An 18,702-nucleotide genomic window follows, 5' to 3' on the forward strand; every position below is an offset into this window, starting at 1 on the left:
AAGGGAAAGTTCCACCTCTCTCAGCTACCTTCTGACTAGGACAAATCCTCATTTGACCTGAAAGTTCCTTTGAAAGTGTGTGAGTGTGGTTCTGGGCAAGACTGACTGAGGCAGCCCGAGGAGCTGAGCAGTGCAGAGCTGAAAATCAAACAGCATCTGTGTGGATGTCTGGAGTGCTGCCAGAGCTGCTGGCTCTGCTGGCTGACATCTCACCCAGGGAAAGTGTGTGCCCTGGGCAGGACACTGATGGCACTTGCCTTATCCCACTGTTACTGGCCTCATGACTAATATACTTGTAATTATTTCCCAACCTGGGGGCACCAAGCCTGGAAGAGAGGACCACATCAGTGCTGGTTATACGTAAAAGGGAACAGCTCTCACTGTTCCTGCTGACCTCCTTTCCTAGAAATGAATTCAAGACTTGCAGAGAAAACAAACTCTGTTGATAGTCTCAAGGACAGGAGCACAGCTGAGTTCACAGGGCTCAGCATTCTGGCCCTGGTTCCACTGCTGTTCAGGAATTCTCTTCTGTAACAACTGAATAAACCTCTGACTCCTCTTGCTCTATTTTCTGCTACTTTGGCTCATTCTCCATTTTTAAAATGATCCAAATCCAAATGACTCCCAGCTTCCATTATATGGCTTTTGGTGTTTTACTTTGCTGCAGTTCTGATCTCATTTGCACAGATTCCCTGAGCTCAGGGGTCCCTGGGAGCTGCTCCCACAGCTCCCACAGGCTCAGCCATGCCTGTTTGTCCTTGGGAACTTGCACTCAGTGATTTGGCTGCTGAATTAAAACCCTCATGCACTGCTTTACTTTTTTTTTACTGTTTTGGGTACAAAGTGGAAACTTTGGGTTTATTTTGGTATGTGCTTTTTAAACTTGATTGAAAAGCTGTAGCATTCTAGATTATCCATTAACTTAAAATTTATGTTTTTCTAAAGAAAAGCCAGAGGTATGGAGGAGAAAAACAAAAGAGCACTCTCCAGGTTATTCCCTGTGTGAGAATGAGTCAACTAAATAAATCAATATTTGGACAAGGAATTTAAGTGCATCATCTGAATTGTTTACTACAAAAGAAAAATAAAAGTGAAGGAAAAAAACTCTGTTGGGAGGATGAATTCTTTGTGGTAGTCAAGAGAATTCCAGAACCAGAACTGCCTTTGTGGTAAAACCTCCTCTCTAAATACCAGCTCTTTACAGTGCAAGTCATTTCACAGAATCACAGAATCACTGAGGCTGGAAAAGTCCTCCAAGATTATCAAATCCAAGCTGTGACACATCCCCACTTGTCACCAGCTCAGAGCACTGAGTGCCATGTCCAGGCATTCCTGGGACTCCTCCAGGGATGGGGACTCCACCAGCTCCTTGGGAAGCACTTTCCAGTACTTTACAGCCCTTTCTGTGGAAAAAAAAAAAAAAATCCTGCTGAAATCCACCTTATTTCCCAACTTTTGAGTAGCACTGTTTGGCTCTACTCCTTCTCTATAAATGAGAAAAGTGTTTTGGGGTTGGGTGTTCTGGCAAAGCTTCACAAACACCCCAGGATGGGAATGGACAGAGGGGAGAAGGGCAGGGCAGGGAGAGAAAAATTAACAGCAGAAAAAATGAGAACAAGGGAGGCTTGCAAGTTTACTGCAAAAAAGGCCTAAAAAAGGACTGTAAAGGCCTGGGGGAGGTAGAGGCATGGGTGTGGACACGTGCTGGCAGTGCTGGGCAGGAAAGCCTGGCAGGTTTCTGAGTGATGGGGTAGATGTGGCAGGGGTGAGGGGCTGCTCCCTCCCCTCACAGCCCAGCAGCACACCCAGAGTTCAGCTCACCAGGCTGGAGACTGGCTCAGTTCATCCACACTCCCTCCAAGAGACAACACCTGGGCTAGCAGATAACAAATCCTTGCAGAGAGAGTGTTCCTCAGGTGATGGATCATTCACAGGCTCCATTCTGTGCCTGCTGCACAGGGCAGAACATGCTCCCTCTGCATTCTCCAGGGTGTTGGTGTTGATCTCCATCAAACCAGCCCCAAAAGAATGAAAGTGCAGCCACAGCAGTGCTGGAGAGAGTTACAGCCCAGAGCCTGGAAGCTTAGCTGTGGCACTTTAATAGACCTGCCATAAATGAACAGCAAGACAAAAACAATGTGCTGTGGGAACCATAAATACGTGATTATGAAATAACAAACTAGGATTCCCAAAGTGCTAACAACCTCCTGGCATTCCATTTAATAACTGTAAATCTGCCATGGCTCGGGTTAAGTGAATTCCCCACAGCATATTAAACTTTTTGTTTACAGGGAGAGTAATCACTGTGACTTTTAGTGAAAGTAAGAGATGCCCAGTCCAGGGCATGTGAAATTGAACATGGACTTCTCAAAGGCTCTCTTTGACATTTGGGGGAGGCTCTCCAGACTGTTCTCAGGCAGGAGGACCTGTCTGCAGCCATCCCTGCACACAGCTGCAGCCTGTCCCCTGCCGTGGGGACAGGAAGGGGTTAAAGTCTGTGGGTGTTGGTGTGGGCAGGGGTGGATTGCAGTGTGCAATAATGTGCAAACCCAGTGGGGAGGTTTCTGTGGGAGCAGCAAGGTCAGATCCCAGCAAGAGGAGAGAGGCATTTCTGGGTTTAACCTCAGCTCTGACATCGGCTGTTTCACGGGTTTGGAGAAACCAGAGAACTTCAGCACGGGTAGGTGGAGGATCAGAAAGCTCACCCACCACACAAGGAGGTTTGGAAGGTTCATTAGGGTGTATTTCCTTGTGCTCTGCATCTGAAATGTGCCAGCACATGCACCTGATAACATTTCCAAATGGCCACAGATAAACAGGGAATGCTTGAAAATGTTACAAACTCAGTGGGAGCAACAGGAATGGTTCAGATACAAGGAAGGGATGGGAATTGTGTAGAAAAGCAGCTAATACCATCTGTCAGGCCATCAGGCTGTCGAGGAGTGACAGCCTTGACTCACTTCCACCACAGACAGTGAGAATTCCTAAGGGGGACAGGCAATTACCAAATGGACTCTCGAGGACAGAGAGCAGGCTCTGCCCAATACTGGAATCTGGATTGAAACTGAGCAGTAGGGAATGACCTTAATTATGCCTCGGGGAGGAGGGAAGGATGAAAATAAGATTGACGTCAATCTAGTGATCCTCGGAAATAGCCACAGAATAGATGTTTGGGTGAGAAGAAAACTGGATAATGAAAGTAACTTTATACATGGGTAGATATTGGAGTCACAGAGTCACATACAGAATGAGGAATTCCTCAGCTGGTTTATGTAAACCCTTCCTGGAATTCTTCTGAAACAAGAGGTTGCTGAGATCCTAAGTTGTGATCTTTGATGAAGATCAGAGGGTGGAGGGAACACAAGAGTCCTGTCCTTTTCCCTTTCCCACGTACTCAGACTCCTTTTCTCCATCAATGCAAGGTGCTTGCAGTGGCCTAAATTGTGCACAGGTACAGACCTGCCTGGGACCATGCCTGGAGTCCTTCTGACCAAGAGCTGTGCTGGGTCCCTGCAGCAGAGAGCAGGGACTGCAGGCTCTGCCCCTCTCCCAGGTGAGCTGCAATTATGGCAAAGCACTGGGAGGAATCAGAGCCATACTGTTTTACCTTGCACCTTTTCCTTACCTGCCTGCCTTAAGAGCATCATTCTTGCTTTATACCCAACTCCTAATTATGATTAACCTGATTAACCTTAATATGCCCCTTTGCCATTCCTAATACTTCCTTCCTAGGAGATCAGTTCAAATGTGGCTTTTCAAACCTTCTCTTTCAAGGAACCCAACAGATGTGTTTGGGGTGTTTTTATTGAACACAATCTGCAAAAATGTATCTCACCTTATTTCCTCACCATGGGTGTACTCTGGCTGTGAGCTGCTCCCACACATGAGGAATGGGAGATGGACAAACAGGGAAAGCCCTGGACTCCCTCCAGATCCAGCAGTGGCAGAAGCAGGAATGACCAGATGAGAAAAGAATAAACAAATACATAAAGCAGCACTGAACAAAGCTGAGGCATGGGGAAGGGCTGTGCACAGAGGGAAGGGCTGGCCCACTCACAGGGACAGATCCACAGAGGGAATTCCCTCTTTCATGCCAGTAGCTTTTCACAGAGGAGATGGAGTTTTCTTTCTTCTTAAAAAACAGCTTTTCCAATATAGCAGCCCACTAATCATCCTAAGGAAAGGGAGAGATGACACAAAAGGTGATTCTTTCCTCAGCATCTTTCTACTTTATTTACCATTATATAGTAGCCTGTGCAACTGTTCATCCTCCATTTTCCTCTCAAAATTTACAATTTCTTCCAAAAGCAGTAAGGTTCCATCCTTAAAGAGACTGGAAGCATTCCATGAAACTGATTGCAAGCAAAACCTTATTTTGAGGCTGAGAAGAAGACAGAGCTGGATAAGGAATTGTATTTCACTTTGCCAAATTAGTCAACACAGTGAAGGCAGCAGTCACTCAGTAAACACAAGGCAGGACCTGGCACCTTCTTTCAGATGCACAGGCAGATAAAGCAGCAGAGGCAGCACATCCCAGTTACCACACAGGCAGCTCATATGGATTTGTGGCACTGTTATTAATGAGGATTGGTACAAGAGCAGATAATCTATTGGAAGGACCTTTCCTCTGCAGAGAAAAGGACTAATTGGAGATACAATCAATTGGCCCACTCCACACCTCTGAGACACTCTGGGGCTTTTCAAAAATAACAGATTCCTTTCATGTTTTTCTGAGTTCTTCAATGTTTTTTCCAAGAAGATTACAAATAAGACTCCAACCTTCTCATCAGTGACAGTCTGATCTCTCCTCCTTTGAACCAGGTCTCTGATTCTTCTGGAATTCCTCATGCCTTTTTAGATTCCACCAAAAGCTGCAGATAGTTTGGATTCTGCATTAACATCAGGGCCCAAAGGATTGTGGTTGCTCAAGGATACACAGAAACCCCATTCTCAGATCCCCTCCCTGGCTTTTGTGCCTTTTCTGCATATTGGGGTGTGAAACAGCCAATTCACATTTCCTGGCTCTTTGTCTCGTGGCTTATTGACCCAGTGCTCGATGTGTTTGTGTTCCACATCTAACAGAATTATTTATACACAAACCAGACCCGTTCTTGCTTGCTCAAATCAGTTTTCTCACTGCATTGTTGTTCTATGACAGCTCAGTTTGAGGACTGGAGGATCTCCCAAGCCCCACTGGACACGGCACAGGATGATGCACATCTGTGCCTGGGGACAAAGGCATCTGCCACGTGTGAGCACAGGGACAGCAGCTGGGCTGGGACAGCTCTGCAGGACTCACTGGGCTTAAAAAAAACCCACAAAGGCATTGAGGGGTTCCTGTCCTGTTGCAGTGCTGTAGGAAGGTCAAAAAGGGAAAGGAAGGATCAACTGCCACTAAAACTCTAAATCATTGCTTTTAGCTGCCAAAAATTGTACTGCCTTTGCCCTTCCCTTGTCCTGTGCTAAATTCATGGATAACAATGAGGAAATAATTCCTTGGCTATATGTGATCTTCGGGACATCCGCATTTTGTATTTCCTCTAAACTTGTTTTACTTGGGCTGAAAATGCTGAAAACATTTTGGCTGGATTGTTGCTGTTGTTGTTTTTCAGGACCAGCTGACAGAACAGATTTAAGGCGTTCAGAGATCTGCTGTGAGGCAGGACCTGAGCAGTGGCAGTGAATTTAAACAGACCTCTCGTGCTTTGGCTCCCCTTTATTTTGGTAACACCAAACAGTGCTTTGTCTAATAGCACAGAAATGATGAGCTGATATGAGCTGTTGTGGGCAGCACTAGAAAAGAGGAAGGAAGCCCTAAATAACTGGTTGAAACTCTTGGCTTGCCAGAAAATAGGATAAACAAGGTTGGCAGACACCTCACAGAGATTGCAATGCAAGGGAATTCCATTTTCCTTTCAGGCTGTGTTCTCTCCAATGCAGATGCTTTACCCAGCTTTTTGCTGCAGATTTACAAACACAATGTTCATCCCCCAGCAGACAGGAGAGAAATCCTCCTCTCTTTTCCAAATCCAGGGAGATGGCTCACATTTTAACACAGCCAAAAGCCTCTTCTCTTTGCAGAAGCGATGGGCACTGCAGAGCATGTCCTTGAGGGATCACAGAACGTGCCAGCCCAAAAGAAATGCTGTGTGTGTTGATATGCTGGACCAGCTCTGTAACACACCTGGGCTGTGCTGCTGCAAGGAGCAACCATGCCACAGTGCTTTACATTCTCAGTGGCTGCTGCTGTTTGGTGCCAATAAACCCAAAAATGTTGGAGCTTTGGGCTGGCTCTGGGTTAGAACGTGCTGCTGCACCAGATTGTTTTTGCAGGGTTATAACTGTGTCTAAATGGAATAAAATTAAAAAAAAAATAATAAAAAAAAAGGAAATTCATCAAAACAAGCAAAGTGAAGCTCTGCAGGAACTGAGGCATAGCTTAGCTCCCCACCCCTTCCTGCTCTTCCTGCCAGCTGTGGTTGGTGTGGTCCCAGGCTCAGAGGAGAGGAGATCAGGAATGAAATGTGGTGCCTGGATTCCAGCTGCAGAGGCACATGCAGCCATCCCTCAGGCCTCCCCGAGGCAGGAAGGAGCCAGCAGCATCTGCATCTGCAGGGAGAGGGACAGCAAAGGGCCAGGGGATCACAGAGGGGGCAATTAGTGACCCTGCTAATGAGCTTGGCTTTCTGGGCAGGGTGGACTCCAGGCTAGCCTGGGGATCTGTCAGAATTGCAAAACCTGACAGCACAAAAATGGCATTTCTAGTGTCTGTTTCAAAATAGGGCTGGATATCAGATGGATGGATTCCTTGGGGGCAAGACTAAACAACAAAATACAAATATGTGCAGGACCTGCAGACCTCTGTGCTTGACAGGGAGCTACGTAACAACAAGAAAAATGTTCTCCTTTATTTTCCTGTTAGTAAAGCTGCCAGTTTCTTGATGTTTCAGAAAAATGAGACATCTGCTGATGATTTACAACCAGGAAGACTTCCCAAGGAGCCGTGCAACAACAGTTTATAGAAGTATCCAGAGACCATCATGTGAGAAACATTAATGAGCTCCACAAAGGAGGCTTTGGGCAACGTGGTTCCAGATACAAATTTAAATTTTTAAAGTCAATAAATGTCAGCTATTGGTTGAGCAAGGCCCAGGCAACTCTCAGCTTGGTAGCATGTCTGGTCTCTGGCCAGTGCCCTGAAGTGTCAGAGAAGAGCTGCAGCCTCTGGTGCAATCTCTGCTCCCAGGAGGGGACCAGACTAAAGCATCTGTGTGTGTGTGCACCAGTGTGTGCTGCTGAGGCTGCAACTGCAGCAGGAAGGTAAAGCCTGGGGGATAAACAGCCCATATCCCTGCCCACAGCAGCAGTACAGAAATCACTCCTCTGCCCAGGATGCAGAGGGCTGGGAGTCTCTGTGGCCTCCTTATGTCAAGATTTACTGCCCTGGAATGATGGCACTAACAGGTTTTACACTATAAGCCAAAAATTTTCAATACTAATTGAAAGACAGCAGGAGATAAATCACTGAAAACCTGTTCCACCAGCAGGTTACTTTTGTGCTGCAGGAGAACATGTGGGGAACACAAACACATACAGCCTCTCTGGGTTCTCTGTAAATTATTCTCTGTGTTGCAACTGTCCTGGTGTCTTCAGACTCCTGAGCCTGAGAGTTTCTTTATTTTGATTCACTGGAGGCACTTTGGAAATGCTGCACTACCCATATTTATGACTTTTTTTCCCAGGTCATCTAAGTGAGGCATGCCATGACAAATACTTTTCATCTCTACTGTCTCCCTTGGGGATGCAGTATTCTAGTTTTCCCTTTAATTTATTACCAAGCACGCTTCCTCCTTACACCAGAGGGGCAGGGAAGTATTTCAGAGAGTGCAAGAAACAGTGAGCACCAGCCAGGTCTGGATTTACCTCTCCATCTCAGGACTTGCCTCCAAGTGGGTGCCCCAGCCTGTGTGTTATGCAGCAAAGGAACCCCATGGAGATAAGAACAGGAGAGATGGAAACTCTCTCCTTCAAAAGCTTGCCTGGCTCTATAGGCAACAAAAAATGCTTTTTTTTCACACCAGCCCATGCAGGAAGAGCTCCATGCTCAGTGAAGGGAGGCTCAGAGTCAGTAGATGGGGAGAATGTAGACAGAAATCAAAGTACAAGAGGAATGACTTAAAAGGGCATGGGAGGTTTTCCTGATGAAAGAATGGACCTCAGAATCCAAGCAGCAGTAAAGTTATGCCTGTGAAGTAAATTATACAGTCTTTCACCTCTAGGACATTGCATCAGAGTTTTGTGAGCTCTGCTGTAACATGAAAGAGGTGTGTTGTTTTATTGGAGTTTCCAATGGGCAATTTTCTTGCCACAGCACCTCTTGCATTTGATCAACACAACCTCATCCTCTCAGTCTCAGCTAAGCCCTGGCACACATTTCCTCTCTGATCTTCTTTAGATGTATTACAGCATCTTTAAACAGCAGTGTTGGAAATTGGAGTGGGCAGTGACCTCTGAGGAAGAGCTGAGCTGGGACGAAGATCAGCAGCATTACAAACTGCAGATAAAGGAAAACATTCTGACACTTCTTGAAATCCTCAGAGTATTCAAACACACAGCAATAACCAAACACAACTCCACACTGAAACTTGGATGAGCTGCTGAAGGCAGCCCCAAGTGCCCAAGGGGTTCAGTGAAGCCACTGAACCTTCACCAGCCTTTGCACCTCACTTCAGGTGGCCATCCCTGCTGAGCAATGGAAGTGGGCTCATCCCAGTCTTCTCCCAGCTGCAGGCTGGGAAAATGGATCTGCCAGTGTCATTGCCTTGGACCAGATTTCATACTGGAACTCATCACAAACTTGTGTATTACCTCCCTGGCTCCTGAGAAACTCCCAACTCTGCCCAAAAGGCAATTGTGTAAGACATGGAAATGGTACAAATGTGTATTTCATTAGGAGTGAAGATTTGTGTTCTCAGCACTGCAAGGATTGATCAAATGGACCAAGCACTTCAGTCATCTCACTAAGGTGCATGAACAGGCTGTTCTGAAAATCAGCTGAAAATCCAAGCTGCCAGAGAAGGGAAACATGCTAGTGATTCCGTGCAGGTGACAGGGATGAGTTTGAGCAAGGAGAAGAATAACACTTCAGGTGATTGTAACTGTTCCAGAAGAATTACCTAAGCCACTGCTTAGCCCTGTATTTAAAGCAGGATCTGTTCCAATATGTAAAAAAAGGAATGTGAGAGGCACTGTGCAGGTCTGCCTCCCTCCAGTGCTGCTGGGCTGAGCCACCCCTGGCAGGGTGCAGCCAGGGAGCCTTTCTGTGAGCCAAACTTGGCCAAACTCTTCTTCTCCTGCTTTCTGAGAGGTGACAATGCTCAATCTATCCCCCCTTGCTGAGAGAAGGCTTGCAGGGTGACATGAGCACAGCAGGATCCTCTCACTGATCTGTCCCAAAAGCTTGATCAAAACTCAGTGGGGAGGCAGATGATTCCTGCCCCAGGGGCACCTGAGCTTTTTTTCGTGGCTAAAAGCAACATCAGTGTTGGCCACTAAGGAGAGGTGCAAGGAAGAGTAAAGCAACCTGTGCTCTAAATTAGAAAGGTGCAAGCTATGAGAGGTGTGAGTCATTATTCATGTTCAGAATTAAAACAGGTGAAAGTGAGAACATTGTCTGCACCTTCCTGCAAGGGCAAATTTTAAAGCCTCTTAACCCACATGTGAACTCATCTGTCTGATGAGACAAGGCAGTCAGCAGTCCAGGATTGACACAAACAGCTAAAATATTTGGAAACTTAAGAAAACTGTATTGTTGTGTAGCTCTAGGCAGAATAAAGCAGATGGAATAATGAGGAAAAGCAGTGGGAGGCAGCATTAATAAGCCTGGTGTTCCACAGGCTCCTGCCTGGTGGCTGTCCACAGGTGTGGGTGGTGGAAAGGCTGGGCTGGCTGCTCCCCCAGCCCTGATGGGCTCACAGCCTGGCCACAGCATCCAGCAGAGTTCAAACCAGCCTCTCTCACCTGCCTGCATCTTGCTTTCCCTAAATTACCATGTCTTCCTTGCTGAGTGGCAATTAGGTGAGAGCAGAGATCTGTTCCAACCTGCACAGGCACCACTGAGGCTCAGAGTGCCTCTGGCTCATCCAAGTGCCTCTGTCCCAGCAGGGAGTGGGACATAACACTTGTGTTTGTGATTCTTTCTGAATTTCTGCCATTATTTTCAATGCTCCACAGAAATGATTCCTCTTTTTCTCATGCAGGTTGCTGCAACTGGGAAAAAACTCCATTAGTTCACCATTTAGGGGATGTTGGCTGGGCTGGTGTACCACAGACAGGTTCACATCTCCTCACAGCTGGGGTGGTACAAAGGGAGGAGTGCAAGCAGGGTAATTCAGTCAGCAATGGCTAATGGGTTATTCCTGCAACTATTATGGCTTCAAGGAATGGAAGCAAAACTGTTGGACTCTGTGTTACTGGCCTCATTTTAATGGAGATTAATGGTGAAAAATGATTGATTCTGTTCCTGGCAAGTTCTGCAGGACTGTGATAATAACATTTGAGCTCTTAGAGATCACCTGGTGTTGAATATTTTTTCAGGCAACAAAACAAAGGACCACCTGTTACTCTTGTGTCTAGAGGAAAATTTTTTCATGGAATGGCCTCTATCTCTGAAAAATGTTGTTTGCTGCAGCTCTGAGCAGTCACACAGGACATTCTGAGCCAAAGGATTTTATCAGAGAAACTTTTTTCTTGGTGTCCAATTTTTTGACAGTGCTTTGTAAATAATCATCTTGGTACAGATCCAGCAAAGCACTTAAGGGAATCCTTAACCTTAAGCACAGGAGTATTTCCTAGATTTCTAGGAAACTATAAAAAAAACCCTAGAAAAAACTAGAAAACTGAGACTATTTATACACTTCAAGATGATGATGTGTCAAAGTGTTTTTCTGGATTAGATTTCCTCAGCATCTCCCCCTGCCCAAACTGGAGTTCACTCTGCTTTCAATGAGGCCAGGCAAAGTGTCTGTTCTACGACACACAGTCGAGTCCATCATCTGCAATTTTTTTTAACTCCTCATGCATTTAAATTGACTTTGAACTGAAAGACCAAATTGTTGGTGACAATTGAGCTCAGACCTCAGCCTATGGAGAAAGCCTTATACCTGTACAGGATGTTAAATTCACACTTTAATAACCATTTACAGGTACAAATTACTTGAATATGTGTTGCTTGGAGAATGGGAAAGTGTAATTGAAATCCATATCAAATTCCAGCTGAGAAAAGGACATCTCTAGAACACTGTGTGATGACTTCAGCAACCAAGTATAAAAATTAAAATACACAGAGCCTTTAAGCGTAGCATATGCAGTTGTGTACATATAGAGCCAGAAAATCCACCAACATTTCATCAATTTTAAATGAAATGTGAGGATCAAGTTAAAAAAAAAAAAGCTCCTTGGAAGATGCCTGCTCAAGGAATAAATTTATAACATCTTTACCACAGATCATCAGTCAGAACTGAAATGTTGGCTCTGCAGGCTGAAGTGTACAAACTGTTTTGCAGTCTCGCTTTCTGCACCTCTGCAGTGCTCAACATTCCACAAACCCCACAGCAACATTCAGGGGGGAAAACCCAGAGCCCTGTGGATGCTGCAGAGAGAGGAAGGGGCAAGGCAACACAAGCAGCACCAAAGCCAAAGCTGCAGAGCTAGGAGCTGAGGCCCAAACAGGTCCCATCCCTGATGGGATGGTTGAAAGTCTGCATTGTGCTGAGGTCTTTGCAGGTTTGTGGCATTTCAGGGTGTACAGGCTGAGCATGTTTCCTCCTCGTGGGAACAGTGGGGTCAAACAAAGTTCTCTGGTCTTGTTTGAGGCATAGAGACCCTTGTTCCTGCAGCCCCAGCCCTCAGCCCTCCTCAATACAGCTCTTGAGGCTGATAGTGAGAATCCTCCCCTAGATGTTTTCCAGAGTCAATATTTCACTCCACAAGCCTGTCAGCTCTGAGAAGCTGGAACAGCAAAAGACATTGGAACCCACATCCACTTGGCAGCACATATCTTAATACATCTGCCTTGTTTTTCACCGTCTCAGGTGTTAGCTGAGCTGCCTTCAGTGCTTTAGGGGCTGTGGGACTCGGCATTAGAGCCCAGCGTGGTGTCTCACCCGCATGTGAGATCTGACGAGGTTTCTCCACAAACGCTCTTCTCCCTGGTGCCCAGGGAGAGCCGGCACAGCCCCGGGGGTGGCAGCCCCGGCTCGCAGCCGTCCTGGGCTGCGGCACCAGCAGTGACCCCGTCCCCTCGGAGCACCAGCCCTCCCGCCCCTCCTCCAGCCGCTCGGAGCACGCAGGCAGGATGGAGGACGTTGCCAAATTTTGCTTGGCTGGACTTCGATTTTTATTTTTATCTTCTACAGCTTGTAAAAAGGCTTTTAAAAGATGGGATATGTCTCTCTGCTTTCCCCACGGGCTCCGCTTATTTATGACTTTTTTCCCCTTTGTCTCCAAAGGGGCTCAAAGTAACGGGCTTGTTTTAAACTCCCTCGAATGAAAATTATTCCAATCCCGAATTGCCTGGGAATGGTGTCGCCTAGAAGTTGCTTTAGGATTGTTATTTCAGGACCAGCAAGGGGAGCTCAAGCCTTGTTTACGGTAGGTCCCGCACTAATTCTCTCTACTAGCGGCTGTTTTTCATCCCAGTGCGTGACCCGGGCGGGGATGCCCACGGGATGGTTCGTGCTTTGGCAGGCGGGGGCTGTGGCACGACGCGGGGCAGGGGGAGGTGGGAGCGGGCAGATCCTCAGGCAGCAAGCGAACCAAGAGGTGCGGAGCTCGGCTCGGGCCCAGCCGGGGGTGGGGAGAGCTGCTGAGCGCCGACACGCCAGCGCGAAAAGGAGCATTTTTCTGACCGAGTCCGCCCAGCTGCTCCAGCTGCCAGCCGGGGGGAGAGCGGGGGAGCAGCCGAGCCGGGGCAGGGCGGGCGCTCCGCACGCACCCGCTCCATCAGCAGCGCAGCTGGGAACCGGGGCAGCCGCCGCCGCGCCCCCGAACCGCCCCGAACCGCCCAGCCGGGACGCGGGGGCGCTCACGCAGGGCCCGCCGGGCCGGGCCGGGCAGGCTCATCCAGCAGCGAGCCGGCCCTGGGGCGCCAAGCCCGGACACTGCGGCGGGGCTGCGGTTCCCTCCCGCGCTGCTCCGGGGCCCCCGAGCCGGGGCCGGGCGGGCGCCGCGGCCGCCGCAGGGTTAATCTCGGCGGAGCCGCAGCACGGGGCGGTCTCCCCGCCGCGCCTCCCTCCCCGGGCCGCCCCCGCCCGCCCCTCGCTCCGCCGCCGCACCTGCCCGCGCCCCCGCCGTAACTTTGGCCGCCTGTTGCGCGCACCCAGCTCCGTGCCCGGCGCTCGCTGCCATGGAGCAGCGCCTCGGGTAGGCGGCCCGCGGGGGTCGGGCCGGGAGCGCTGCCAAGGCTCTCTCCGCCCTCGGCTCGCTCCGCCGCCGCTGCGGCGATCGCTGCCCCGCGCTCGGCCAGCATGGAGGTGCAGCTGGGGGTCGGGCGCGTCTACCCGCGGCCGGCGGGCAGGACCTTCCGCGGGGCTTTTCAGAGCTTCTTCCAGAGCGTCTGCGACGCCTTCCAGCCGCCGCGAGAGGAGCCGGGCTCCGGGCAGCCGCCGCCGAGCGCGCCCTGCCCGCCGAGCCCGCGGCCGCCGCCGGACTCCCCCGCCTGCCTGCCGCCCCCGCCGGGCTGCCTGCCGCCCCCCGAGCCCCGCGCTGCCGGCAAGGCGCTGCCGGCCGCCGGCCCCGCCATGGGCTCGTCCTTCCCGTGCGCCGGAGAGCTGAGGGAGCTGCTGGGCGAGGCGGGCGCGATGCCGCTGCTGCCGCCGCCCGAGAGCGAGCCGGCGGATAAGGAAGACCCGCTGGGCGACAGCGCCCGGCAGCTGTGCCGCGCCGTGTCCGCCTCCATGGGGCTGGCGCTGGAGGCGCTGGAGACCCCGGCCGAGCCGCTGCCCCGCGAGGACTGCATGTTCGCCGTGCCCGCCGGGCCGCCCCGCGCCCCGCGCCCGCCCACCCGCGACCCCTCGCCCGCCTTCGAGGCCGCCGTGGCCGCCGAGCCGCCCGCCGGGCCGGGGCTGCCCCGCGGCTTCGGCCGCGTCAAGCTGGAGAGCGCGGCGGGCCCGGCCCCGGGCGGCGGCTGGGGCGGCCCGTGCCGCTTCGGGGCCGAGCTGGTCCCGCCGGGCCCCGCGCCCCCCTGGCCCACCTTCTTCGCCGAGGAGGGGCAGCTCTACGGGCCGTGCCCCGAGCCGCCCGCCGGGCCTGCCGACTGCCCCGGCGATGCCTGGTACCCACCGGGCCGGGCGCCTTTCGCCGCCCCCGCCCCCGGCATCAAGAGCGAGCTGGAGCCCTGGGTCGAGGGCTACGCCGGCGCTTACGGCGATCTCCGGTGAGTACCCGCGTCCCGCAGCCCAGCGGCGTGCTCGCCCTGCGCCGTGCTTCCCGCCGGCATCCTGCATCCCACCTGCTGCCAGTGCCGGCATCCTGTGCCCGCGTCCCTCCTGCCGCCTTCTGCACCCCGCATCCCTCCGGCACCCCGCGCTCACCGCGCCTCCAACCCGCTGTGTCCTGGCTGCTCCCGCTTTGGTGCGCCTCTCCGCTGCCGAATCTTCCCTTTGGCCGGGATGCTGTCATTTGGGACTGACTGGGCGAGAGCGTGCCAGGAATACCGCGGTGCACGCTCGGTGTCCCCGCCGTCCTGCGAGGTCCTTGTGTTACTCTCGTTTCCTCACGCATCTGTTATCCCGCTGCTCCCGGCCGCTGGGAGCGGGCGAGATCGGGACGCTGTGCCCCGAAGCACGGACGGATCTTGACATGGAGTTAAAATCTTCCCAGCAACTTGTCCCGCCGAGAGCTGCCTGCCGGGAACGCACTGTGCAAAGCAGGAAACCCCGAATGTAGTGGCAGAGAAACATCACCTGTGCTTCGGGGCTCTTTTAAGTACAGGTAGAAAATGTGTTTTACAGCAGAGCTAGAATAGGTTTTGGGAATGAACCAGGGGAGGGGAAATTTTTTTGAGAAGTAGGATTCAATCAAGAATAAATTTTCCTGATGGATTAACCTAAAAAAAAAAAGGCGATGAGCCATCTCTATAAAATACTTGTACAGCATTTAAAGCAGTGGGCACCTGCATGCTCACTGGTCAGCACAGCAAAATGTGGCTGAGCTGATGGAAATAGGAGGGAGAAAGGGCTGCCCAAGGAATTTTCTACTGGCTCAGAGGGAGCCCCATCCAGGAGTATGAGACCTCAGCTGGGGTTTGCATCGTGGCAGTCCTGCATGCACACACTCACCCTGTGGTGCTCGGGATGGTGGGAGCAAAGGCTGAAATGAACAATTAGATTTTGCCTCTAAATTAGCACTAGGCAAGTGCACTGCTTCTGGGCTTGTTTCTGTTTTAAATGCTCACAGCATCATTTGGGTGCTGGGGCAATTTCCATCCACGCAGTGATTTACTGGGGGATTACACAGAGATGTCAAGAGCTTGGCAAAAGAAAAAAGAATAAAAGTAATGAGAGGTCAGAAAGAGTCCAGCTGTGAGCATCATCCAGCTGTGAGCTTCGTGCGTGGCAGGAGCTCTGCAAGCTCTGGGTGTGCCTCTGGATGAATCTCTGCTGGAATCAGTGCAGGGGGGGCAGGGAGGAATCAAGTTGGAAAAGTTCAGCGTTGGGATGCTGGTGATGGCAGTGCAGGTTTGTTCTGTGTGCCATTCTGCCTGCACAGCCTGTGCAGTGGGATCCTGCACAGACAGGGAGTGAGGAGAGCAGCTGTGGGCTCCCATGGAGGTCTGCAGGCAGTTTGGAGGCTGGACTAGGCAGCAGCAGGTACATTTTACCTTGGTCTTGCCTTAGAGGTAAACGACATCTCCCTCATTCCTGCTCCTCTTCCTTGCAGCTCTGTTGGGTGTGCTGTGCCTGCTTCCCTGTGGGATCAACAGGGTTGGAGCTGGCACAACAACCTTTACACCACCATGTCCTGTCCTTTGAGCTCCAAGGCTTGTACAGCACTGCCCTGCTGCTGCAAAAGTGCCATGGGTGACACAGTCTCTCTGTGTTCAGATGTAATTTTCAAACACAGTAAGGAAAGTAGAACACTTGTCGTGGTCTGGCTCGAGCCATATGTGTTAATCACTGCCAGGTTTACATTTCATCCTAGCAGAGTGTCCATTAGCTTTACAGCGTGCTGCTGGCCCATTCCTGCAGATTTGCATTTTCTCCTGGCTCTGTGGGTGCCAGCACAGGAACAGCCCCTGCTGCTCCTGGAGCAGTGGATTGTGTACCAGCATCCCAGGCAGCAGTGCCTGTGGGAAGGAAGGTTCATGGGAGCTGAGAGGCTCTGTAGTAAAATTCCCTGATGGAAGGATGGTTGGTTTTTGGACCTGCACCCCTGAGCTGTGTGGTGCTAGGTCTGATCTCCTGCCCTGCCTGACCTTGCACATAAAGCTTTCCCCTCGTAGCCTCAGGGGATGCAGCCTCAGTGTTCTGTGGGGCATTTCTGGGGCTGTACAAGCCTGGGGCAATGGGCACCTCAGAGCCCTGCCCCTTGGGGTGCTGGTGGAAGCAGAGGTGCACACAGGGCCTTTGGAGAACAAGGAGCATTTCAAGGTGTGCTGCTCCTACTTTCTTTCCTCTCTGAAAGGTCCTGCTGTCTACCAGCAGGATCGTGGCCCGTGGATGTTCTCCCAACCCCAGTTCTACCCTGCTGCAGTTGGGACCAAGTATGGGTAGATATTTTTTGAGATAAACACTCTTCATATGGCACTAAAGCATGAGCAGTTTTTAATACTTGGGGGAGTGTCAGGGTTAAGAGGTGGTGGCACATTTCAGAAACACTGTGGTTATTAACACAATTTGGTTTAATTTAAAGCTTTTGGTACAGTGTTCCTGACTACATCAGTCAGGCTTACATGTAATTAGCAAAAATCTGATGTTTTGTTACTCTATGGACTTGGAGCTGTTTATCTTTGTGCTCTGGTTGTTGCATCATTACTACCAGCAGTATTTGAGGTGACTGAATAACCTGTTTCAGGAGCAAGATGGAGCATTGTGAGAATAAATCCAAGGTTCTGCCTCAGAAGACGAATTGGCAGGAGGAGGTGGCCTCTAGAATGAAATGGAATCAGAGAAGCAGCTATTACTGAAGCAATGGATTCAAAGGGGAGAAAAGGATTTAAAGGGCTTTTGGCTCAGAAAAATCTGCTGTCCATGTAACTTGAGACATTTTTAAGTGGCATTTGCTATCACTGCTGTTACCTGGTGCTGATACTGGTTGGAATCCCAGTGTTTGCTGGTTACATCTGCCTTTGGTTCCCTTCCCTAGTCTGGCTGTGGTCAGCTTGGGCCAGTGCCACGTGTTCATTCATCACCTGGCTCGATGGCTCTGTAATCGTTTCAGCTCTGTAATTGTGATAGGCTTACAGATAAAACCCGCAGTAATTCCTTCCTGTGGAGGGAGGAGATAAGACTGGCAAAGAGATGAAGGGCAGCTGTGACACTGAGAGATGGAATGAGGCAGGAGGTCGTTCTCAGGGCTGCCTGCAGTCCCAGTCAGTGCCCAGCAGCAGCTGCTCTGGCATCTCCATCCCAGGAGGGCTCTGGGGACCCCCAGCACTGCACTGGCAGAACTCCAAAGCCCTTGGGAAGGGGCTGACCCTCCTGTCTGCTGTTGTCAGAGTGACCTTTCTGCTCTGGCGCTTGGCCATAGGATGTAAATGTTTCTTTGAGGACAAGAGAACCATGGCAGAACATGGTGTGGGCAGCTGGTCCCTTCGGCCCCTATGGACACATGGACAGGGAGCCTCTGGTGGCCAGGAGGGCTGGGGATGTGCTAAAGCTTGTTGTCAGTTCCTGATAAATGGAGAAAAAAATAAACAAATTTCTTTCTCAGCACCTCTCACCCTTTCCTTGCTCAGAGACACAGGAAAACTGTGATAATCCAGCTGGAGCTGGACTAGAGAACTCAGGGCTTGGTTGAACGTGAGCTGGCAGGACAGCAGGCTGTGGCAGGGTCTGTCAGGGCTGGAGCTGAGGTTGTGAAACCAGTGATGTGCTGAGGCTGGTGACTGGAGCTGCAGGGATGTTGGAGCTGTGCTCAGCAAGGAGAGCCCCTCAGGACTGGGGGAGCAGCCAAGCTGGCATTGCGCTGGAGCACGGCAGTGGTGGCTCCTTTTCCTCCCTCCTGAGCATATAGTAAATCTCATAAAATAGTTTTCTCCTTTTCCTCTCCCTCCTCTGTCTGTCCCTCCCTCTCTTCCCTGCTCTCCTGTGCTCCAGCTCTCCCTGACTCTGGGAAGAGGAGCTGGGTCATCTGTCAGGTGACCCATGTAGGTGTTTGTGTGGGACCTGGCCAGGGTACACAGCATCTCTTTGCCTCTTCACTGCTCAAAGGCAGACATTGCTCCATCCTCCTCTAGGCTTTCCCATCCTATTTTCCAAATGTCTCGAATTTTTGAGCTCTTACACCCTCTGAGAGCTGCTTCCATGGTCTCATGCTTGGTATCAGCAGTGAGTATTCCAGCCTGGTTCCTCTCCAGTGCTGATTGCAGTGCAAGGACAGGCTTTATGTGGCGCTTGGTATCGGAAGCAGCAGCTGACAAATCAGAAAATTTTGCCAAATAAACAATCCACAAAAAGCTTTAAGAGTGTTGGTGGGTTAGAG

At 50.8% G+C, this 18,702-nt stretch overlaps 1 protein-coding gene and 1 long non-coding RNA gene across 2 annotated transcripts in view; both read left to right on the plus strand.

Moving 5' to 3' along the window:
- The first annotated feature begins 2,581 nt into the window (after nucleotides 1–2,581).
- LOC130253090 (uncharacterized) lies at nucleotides 2,582–7,184 on the plus strand. Its single transcript, XR_008840512.1, has 3 exons — nucleotides 2,582–2,680; nucleotides 3,423–3,553; nucleotides 6,951–7,184. It is a non-coding gene; the product is annotated as an uncharacterized LOC130253090 (long non-coding RNA).
- A 6,178-nt stretch (nucleotides 7,185–13,362) lies between these two features.
- The window catches only part of AR (androgen receptor), a 40,888-nt gene continuing 35,548 nt past the window's right edge, over nucleotides 13,363–18,702 (plus strand). The window contains exon 1 of the mRNA XM_056491379.1: nucleotides 13,363–14,434. Coding sequence (XP_056347354.1) covers nucleotides 13,527–14,434 — 908 coding nt within the window. The 5' untranslated portion in view covers nucleotides 13,363–13,526. The remainder of the gene's footprint in view (nucleotides 14,435–18,702) is intronic.

This window comes from Oenanthe melanoleuca, chromosome 4A, assembly GCF_029582105.1.
Source record: "Oenanthe melanoleuca isolate GR-GAL-2019-014 chromosome 4A, OMel1.0, whole genome shotgun sequence".
NCBI classification, from domain to species: Eukaryota; Metazoa; Chordata; class Aves; order Passeriformes; family Muscicapidae; genus Oenanthe; species Oenanthe melanoleuca.